At 36.1% G+C, this 9,276-nt stretch overlaps 1 protein-coding gene across 1 annotated transcript; it reads right to left on the bottom strand.

Annotated features, from left to right (window-relative positions):
• Positions 1 to 5,540: 5,540 nt before the first annotated feature.
• On the bottom strand, positions 5,541 to 8,882 carry LOC100245376 (rust resistance kinase Lr10). The gene is made up of 3 exons (XM_010664525.3): positions 8,166 to 8,882; positions 6,834 to 6,860; positions 5,541 to 6,722 (listed from the first exon to the last, which is right to left on the bottom strand). Exons 1-3 carry the CDS (start codon positions 8,797 to 8,799, stop codon positions 5,614 to 5,616), a joined length of 1,770 nt encoding a protein of 589 aa, XP_010662827.1. The 5' UTR covers positions 8,800 to 8,882; the 3' UTR covers positions 5,541 to 5,613.
• Between the last annotated feature and the right edge of the window lie 394 nt (positions 8,883 to 9,276).

Genomic DNA, 9,276 nt, shown 5'->3' with positions numbered 1-9,276 from the left:
CAGCAGTTTGAAACGCATATGGCCAAAATGAGAGAAACATGTGAGCATCCGTGAGTAAGGTCAGACCAGTCTCGACTAGATGGCGATGTCATTTTTCAGACATACCATTTTGTTGTGGAGTGTGTGGAGCGGTTGTGTAATGACTAATCCCATGAACGGAAAGATAGGATTTGAGGCCAATATATTCCCCACCATTATCGGAGTAGAGACTTTTTATTTTTGTGTTAAACTTATTTTCCACAAGATTTCAGAATTAGGGAAAAATTGTTTGAACATTTGATTTATGAGTCATGGGATAGAGCCAAATGTACTTGGTATAGTGGTAAACAAAAATAACATAATATTTTGAACTATCAATACCAATATCATGAGATGGACCCCAAACATCCATGTAAATCAATTCCATGGGAGCAGTGCTAGTAAGACCATGAGTATTAAAAGTTTGGCGATGAGCTTTATTTCGAGAACATGAAGTACAAAGAGATAAATGGCCATTTTTATTGGTGGGTAAAGAAAAACATGAATTAAATGGTTGACCAATTTTGACGATGGATGACCAAGTCGGTTGTGCCATCCATCGGGTGTAGTACGTTCATGAACATAGGCAACGACATTTTTGGAGTTTGGTGGTAGATGCTCCGAAAATGGGTACACTCCATCTTCACATTCGCCTTTAAGTAGTATCGCCCCCGTGATCCGATCCTTCACCAAAAAATAAGTAGGATAAAATTCAAGGTAAACATTATTATGCTTGGTAAAGTGGTGAACAGAAATAAGATTTTTTTGAATTGTGGGAACACAAAGGGTATCATGTAAATGAAAGACACAATTAGACGATGCAAAAGATAATGAACCAATATGAGACACAGACAGACCTAATCCATCACCAATTACCACCTCATCAGTACCATCATATTCAGAATTAATCGACAGATTAGAGAGGTCGGTTATCATATTGTAAGATGTCGCCAAGTCAACTAGCCACTTGTGATTTTTTCCTTGGGAGGATACTGCACAATTTGCAGTGAAGTCAGGGGAAGACATTTTTGGGCAATTTTTGTCCATATGTCCCATTTGATCACACCATTGGCATTTCGGTTTAAATTTCCTGTGGCCTAAATTGGAGGGCCCATTTTTGTGATGCCAATTGTTGTTGCGAGTCTTGTTGGAGGAAGACGTAGGGCTCGGTTTATGTTGTCCAGAAGCACCTTCTTGTTGATGAGAGTAATGAGCGGTGGGAACAAATGTTGCTGCCGATTGATTTTCCAGCCGTAGGAGGTAACTCTCATGACCTACAAGAAGATCATGAATTTCCTTAAATTTCAAAGAGGTCTCACGAGCACAAATGGGTGCCGCAATTTCTCTAAATTCAGGACCCAATCCATTGAGAATGTAAAGGGTTAAATCATCATCCGAAATCGGATGATTGATGATTGCGAGTTCATCGGCAATCACTTTGATTCCGTGAAGGAACTCAGTGACAGTACGAGTTCCACGAGTGCTCAAGGTCAAATCTTCCTTGAGCTGCATCGCAAGCATCCGTGATTTTCCCACGTATAAACGGTTAAGTGCTGTCCAAGCCTCATGGGATGTTTTGTAGGCAGCAAGAAGAGGGGTAATAGTGGTGGAGGTGGAAGCAAGGATGGCGTGGAGGATAAGTTTATCTTGGCGAACCCAGTGGGAGTTCGGGCTTTGGAGGTAGCGGAATTTGTTGCATCAATGGCAGGGCATTTTTTTACACCTGTGACAAAGTCGATGAGATCATAGCCAATGAGCAAGGCTTCAAATTGAGCCCTCCACTGGGGGAAGGTAGAGGGGGTGAGTTTTTCGTTGATGGTAGTGGAAGCATTGATGGTGATGATAGGTGAATCAGTGGTAGATGCAGAGATAGCAGCCATGTCTCAAGAAGCAAAAAAGGAAAGATGCTTGTTAGAGGTTTGGCTCTGCTCTGATACCATAAAAGAGAATTCACTGTACTTTTTTTCTATTCATGTTCTATATCTTTACACAACCCGAGAGGCCTAATTTTAAGCATTCAAGAATATGTAACGGAAAAGTAAATTTACAATCACAATTAAAAGCAATATTTACAAAGATAGGAAGACACAAAATCTAGTAATGTTCATGGTGACAACTAGACTTGAGTTGGCACTTGTTTAAAATTATTAGTTTCCTTGATATTCTCATCATCCCAAATCCACTGCCCATCACCGTCCATGCTCACCACTTTCCTCACTCCTCTATCCCACATATCTGTCATCTCAAATCCTTCCAAATGGTTCCTCTTTCTTCACACCCTATTATTGGCGTACCCCCACTAATCACCTCACATTCCACCATACCACCCATCATCAATAATTCCCCTTCTCTCTTACCATCCTTCACACCCATTTGTCAACAGCCCATACCCATCCTTTCTAACCTTCATACTCGCCCATCTCATCACCTTTCCACTTTCCATGCATGAATACACCCACTTCCATACCTATATATTCCACCAATCTTTCCACCCCTCATGCACACTCGCTCCACCACCACACCATTTTTCCTCACCACTTCCTCCACTTGAACTCTCTTCCATTCTCGCTCATACCCATTTCATGCCTGCATCTTCCTATCCATATTCATACCCATTTTTCATAGATACCCACCGAGACACTCCTCTCACTACCCATCGAGCCAAACCATTCCATCAAACCTTCATAAAACCCGCTTGGTTTTATCTCCCACGTACCTAAACACCCACTTGCCAAGGCCATTTGTATGACATGCTAGGAAATGCAGAGCAGATGAAGAGAATCATGCAGATAATGAGGAAAGCAGGCCTCTGTCCTGATGTTTTCTAGGTATCCAGATACCGATAATGCTGGACTGAATCCCCCTTCTCTCTCCGACACTACCACGCGGTTGAATGCAAGCTTCGTGGATTTGAAAATTTTCGTTGCCCAAGGTCGAATATATTGGCAAGTTTGGCTTGCAATTGAGAGGCTTATAACATCCTGGATACTTTTCTCAACACATTGGGTGGTCGGAAAGGATCTTTTGTTTGATAAATGTCACTTAGCGTGCTTTTTGTATTCCAGATAGTTAAACCAAATAATCATGGCCACTACTCGGTGTGAGATACGATGCTGCATAGGTTTTGTCTTTTGGAAAACTTATGAAATCTGGTCTTTCAAACCATGCTGCTGCAAGCAGAGTTGCTAGTTGCAGTCATTTTCTTCATGAGGATTACCCACGGATTTATGGTTTTGGAGGAATGCTTGCTTGCAAAACTGAATCAGGCACCAAATCATTGAATGACATGAAAGCACCTGAATGAAGGCGTCATATTGCAGAACCACTACTCTGTTCTGGGAACTGTAACTGAGATTGGGATCACTGAGAACGTTTCTAATTGGAACAATCTCTCACAAGGGAATGACAAGTACCCAGAACATGTGGTTTTTTTATCCTCAATACCCAGGTTGGTATTATGACACAATTGCCTAAGAATGGTGCTCACTGGAGTCATATACTTCATCTGTTCAGCCTACTATTCAAGCTCAGGGTCAGCAGAAGGAAAATGAGGTTGTGGGAACTGCAACTGAGAGTGGATTGACAAAGAGCATTTCTAATCGGGATCAGGTTGCACAAGGGAATGACAAGTACCCAGAACATATGATTTTTGATCCTCAATACCCTGGTTGGTATTATGACACAATTGCCCAAGAATGGCGCGCCAACAGAGCAACTCCAGCGACATCCCTGGGCCCACGCATTTGTGTGTCCAGTTGCATGGATACCTTTAGCATGGCCACCCTTATGCCACGTGCCATATCTCATTTCATCATTTTTTATTTTGAAAATAATTTTCCTAAACCCCATTTTGTGAATAAATTCTTCAATTCTGGTTTTTAATTAATTTCAAATCTCCAAATTTTTTTTTCATCCTTAATATTTTTCTTAGGTTCCAAAAACCCGCTTTTCAATAAAATTTGGCTGTCATTTTCTTTCTGGCAAGCCACTTTCACATCATCTTTGATTTTTAAAAATGTTTTAAAATAAACATGAATTTAATCTCATAATTCCAAATAATGGAATTTTTGGAATTAATTCATGCAAAAATAAATGAGCTTTGGTGGGGGCCCAACATGGGTGATGATTCCTCTAAAAATAAAGTTGAGTGAAGTGTCATGTGTGTCATTGATGATTTCGTATATGGTTTAGTGGCATGTGAGTCATGTTTTATGTTCATTTATTGTACACTAACCTCATTTCTTGATAGCGCATGGTGACTCGTTGCCAAGGTACGCACCCGTTCTCACTCTGGCCATTCTTTATTGAGTGTTTTGATTCTCGCATGTGCATGTTTGTTCCAGGTATCCATCGTTTCCTTACCAATTGCCATGATTTCTGCATTTTATTAGTAGAGACCCGACTTTAGGGACTTAGAGGGGTGCTACGGTCTTTACCATACCTTCCCGATAAGTAACTTAACCCCTGAGTCCGATCTGCTTTTTCACAGACCACATTTTCCAAAATAAGGAGTCACACTTAGGGTTTTCTTTCTTATTTTGTTTACCCTTTAAAAATAAAACAAAAACAAGTGATGACTGCAAGTCATTTTCTAACAAATAAATCATTTTTCAAATTAAAAATCGAGCTCGTCATCGAGTGGAAGCGCATGAGCCGAAATGCGGGGTCCATAATACCATATATTGAGAGAGTTTGAGTCTATTATTATTATTATTATTATTATTATTATTATTATTATTATTATTATTATTATTATTACATAATCTATTGAGTCCATGTTTTTTTCCTTTCTCAATGATTACTACATGGTCACATAGCATATGGTTCATTTCTCCCACAAGCTATTATTTTTCGTGGTCTAGTACATATGGTCCATTGGTAATTTGTATCAATAAAGTTCAAGATCAAGCCTTCACCTGACTCTCTAACTCCTTTATTGTTAGGATACCTGCCCTATCTTCACCATTGATATGGTGTCATAACCAAAGTGCTACTTAGCTAGCAGCAAATCCAGTGTTTCATGCAAGGAGTAAATACATCGAAATCAATCTCCATTTTATTCGATGCAAAGTTCTCCAACAAGCCATCACCATTCAGTATAATTTAGTCATTACATAACTAATTAGGCTTACTTTTCAGTCCAATAAAAAAGTGGTAAAGGCAAAAAAGAAAAAGAAAAAATAAACAAAGGAAATCCTATATGGGTGTAGTGGATGGGACTCTTATTTTCAAGTTTCCTAGATCTAATTCTATTACTATTTCGTGCAATACTTTCTATCTTGAATGTGATGGACGTTAGTTACTCTTACTTGATTGAAAGGTAATCTATAGAGTTGTGTGTAGCTAAACTATAAATTGGGTTGCGAGAATATTCTTGGACATATTCATTAAAATTTAATACACAAGAAATACATTATATGGGAATAAGAACTTCTAGAATCTAACATCAATTGAGCCACTGGTATAATCATTTTATACAATCATTTGTTCAATTAACAGAAATATAAATAAAGATGCTATGGTGATGAACAACTACAATATGAATTTTTATTAAACTATACATTCATAATAAGTTGAACATATAGAAAATTATTTTTACTCTAGTTCTGAAATTATTGTCAACTCTTGTTGAAAAACTCTACCTGGCTTGCTCAAGTTTGTTGGAACTGTTGAAGCAAAAGGGTTAGGAGGCATGGTTAACTTGTCTCCTTCTCCTTCCAACATTTGAACCACAATTTTCATGGAAGGACGATCCACTGGACACCACTGAATACATGAAAGTCCCACAATTGCTAATTTCTTTGCAATCTCAACATCTCCTTCTTCTTCAATTCGAATATGCAATTCTTCCCCTATATCCAAATGATTATAAATCCATTCTGGGAAATATACTTGGCTAGTACTCTCCACAGTAACATCAATGTTCTTCCTTCCTCCAACCATTTCAAGTAACAACATTCCAAAACTATAAACATCTGACTTATAAGACACATTCCCAAAATTCCTAGATAACACTTCTGGAGCGATATAGCCCATTGTTCCCCTTACAATTGTCATAGAGATTGCACTTTGTTCCTTGGAGCACAATTTGGCTAAACCAAAGTCAGAAATCTTTGGATTAAAGTTGTGGTCAAGTAAAATATTATGAGGTTTGATATCAAAATGAAGGATTCTTTGATCACAACCTTGATGAAGATACTCAATTCCTTTTGCTATACCTATAGCAATTTCTTGAAGTTTCTTCCAACTAAGTGAATAGTTCTTGACAACTTTTGAAAATATGAACTTCTCCAATGACTCATTTGGTAAGTACTCATAAATTAGAGCTCGATTCAATCTATCAGCACAAAATCCAACTAAACGAACTATATTAACATGGTGGATTGTACCCATTGTTGCTACTTCATTAATGAACTCTTCCCCATTTCCTTGAGAATTGTTAAGGATTTTTACTGCAACAAAAACTTCATCTGAAAGCTTTCCTTTGTACACGGTTCCATATCCTCCTTCCCCTAATTTATCTTTGAATTGACTCGTAATCCTTTTAATATCAGCATAGGAGTATCTTGAGGGCTTGAGAGCTTCATAGTCTTCTAGAAACTTTTTAACCTTTACTCTATTATCTCTTTCTACTTTATTTGAGCTATAGACACGATAAGGCATAACAATTACTAACACGAGAAGAAAGAAACCAAAGATTGCACCTGCATAAATAAAAAGAAGAAAACTTAAACTTTTTATTTAAATAAATAGGTAAAATAACCAAATTAAGAATCTTTATCTCTATAATAAAATATGTATAAATAGAATATTACCTGTCACAATTATTTTCTTCGATACACCTATAAAAAATTAAGAAAACAAAAAGTAATTAGCTTGTTATGCTCTTGGAATTAATAAAAACATGCTAAATTACATGTTCATGTGATATGATTTTAATCTAATTAATTTTATTCTAGGCTTCAACCTTATCTTTTTGGGTCCCTTTCTTGTATTCTATGGTTCATTTTTGAGGCAGTACCAATTCTGCTACTAACTCTATCCTAACTTGTAGTGGAAATTAAAACATACCCTTCTAATCCCTATTATGTATCATAGTTTTATGTTTCATAATACCGTATTGTCTTCATGACTCCCTAAACACAAATTCATCCAATTTTATGACAAAAATAAAAATGAAAATAAAAATGAAACTCCATGTAAAAGGAATGTGAAGAAATCTCTATCCTTATTCTATACCATTATATACAGTGATCCAATTGGTAGGTACGATGACACTTGGCGATTCGATTGACCATTAACATCGAACTTCTCATGTTAGGTATAAGGGAAAAGTCATCTATGTGAATAACCATTAAAACAAGAAAAATGATGTTTATGGAGTTTTTTACACAATTGTAATTATTGAGAGTTGAAATAAAGATGAATTACTTGGAAAATTAAGGGTTAGTATGGTCCACTTGGATATGAAAAAGAAATTAAGAAAATCAACAATATTCAACAATCTTAGTAATTTTTTGTTATTAAATATTTCGTTATCCAAAAGGAATACTTGAATATCAATTGTATTACTTTGTATTTTTAGGTTCACGTCCTTGGAAAAATAAGAAGAAAATAAAGAAAAATATTAATTGTAAGTAGGTAGGAAAGAATCCATTATAAAAGAACTTTTAACAATTTTCTTTTATTTCTTTAATTTTTCAAAAAACTAAATCCAAAGCTAAAAATTCGAAGAAAGAAAAGAAAAGGCCTTAGTTTGGATCCATTAGTTTAGCTCGATGTTTTGAGGTGAAATGTAAGAAAAACAATATATTACTTTACCCAAAATTTTATCTAACAAGAGTTTTAAAATGTAAAAAATTATTTTCACTAATTATTTCAAATTATTTTTTCAGATTTAGAGATTATTTTATCCCTTGTAATCAAATTATTCTCCTTTTTTTTTTTTTTTTTGTTTTTCAGATTTTCAAAATCCCAATAAAACGCAAATTCAATCAGCAGAATTTATCAGCTCATATCCTTTACAAAGGTTTTTTTTAATTCCAAAATGGAGCATTTGTATATTAAATCATAGTAGAGGATATGAGGTGTGCATGAAAGATGAATAGAAGATGAAAGGGGAATTAAGATGCATAGAGTCCCTTTACCTTTAATACATTCAGTTTCTGTGCTATTACTCTTCTTCAATCTGCATATTTTTGAATTTGACCACTTTAAAGAAAACGCACTTCCATCGAATGTATAATCCCCATCAAATGGAACTGAAGCGTTGTAAAGCCTGCGGCAAGAGGATAGATCCGTATCTTGGACAAGTCCGTTGGAATAAACAGCATAAACTGGGTTACCAGGGATAGAAAGGCAAGGGATGGACTGATCAAAATTATCTGAATCTGTTTTATTTGAGGAACAATTGAACAAGGTGAAGTCCTGTTCAAATTTGAAGAGGAAGGGGGAGGCAGCTAAATTGAGGTTTCGAAGCTGTCTCGCAAGGCAATTATCCGGGTCCTGGACAAAGATTTCCCGGGATTTGTAAGTTATATTCTTCACCAAGAGCTTTACCGAACCTCGCAGGTCTAGCATGGTCTGATTATTCTCAGTGCAAGATAACTCAAATCCCGGATATCCACAGTGGTGTGGCTGGTGTTTTAGACGGAAAGGGAACTGGATGAGTGGACCCTGGTCGCCACAACCATTCGATGTCATGCACTCATCTCGGCCCCCTCTCATCTCCACAAACAAGGTCAGAAACAAGAACAAAAACGAACAGAGATATCGATCCATTTTTATGGAAGGAATTTGTGATTTTTGCCAAGGACAGAAGTCTCTGGGATAGGAAAGAAAGTGGAAAGGGAGATACAAATATCGAGAGGAGATTAGCCTGAAAATTTATAGAGAAGAATTGTAGGAAGGAGGATTACTGCGGTGGTACATTTTACTAATAGATTTTCACTTTATAACAATGTCCTTTCACCCTGTATCACATGTATATGTTTATTTTGTCTCTTTCAAAATGTAAGTATTCCATTTAATTTATACATATAAACATTTTTATGTAAGTCACATTACCTACTCTAAAATTTAATAATACTTCATTTATTATAATTTAAATCTAAATGGACCGTCCTCCTTAATTTATTTTGTATGTTTTTTAAAAATCAAATTTTGATTTAAAGTAGGCATTTGATTAAAAGAAATAAAACTTAAAATACAAATAATAAAAAACTATATAAAACATATAGAAGTTTAAATTATTGGGAA

This window comes from Vitis vinifera, chromosome 16 (assembly GCF_030704535.1).
Source record: "Vitis vinifera cultivar Pinot Noir 40024 chromosome 16, ASM3070453v1".
NCBI lineage: Eukaryota > Viridiplantae > Streptophyta > Magnoliopsida > Vitales > Vitaceae > Vitis > Vitis vinifera.
This window is presented reverse-complemented; position numbering and strand designations above follow the sequence as displayed.

Coding starts and splice junctions, on each gene's coding strand:
- LOC100245376 (XM_010664525.3), bottom strand. CDS start 8,799: ATGGATCGATATCTCTGTTCGTTTTTGTTCTTGTTTCTGACCTTGTTT. Junction 6,861..8,165: donor AGAAACTGAATGTATTAAAG/GTAAAGGGACTC, acceptor AATTTTTTATAG/GTGTATCGAAGAAAATAATT. Junction 6,723..6,833: donor GAAGAAAATAATTGTGACAG/GTAATATTCTAT, acceptor TTATTTATGCAG/GTGCAATCTTTGGTTTCTTT.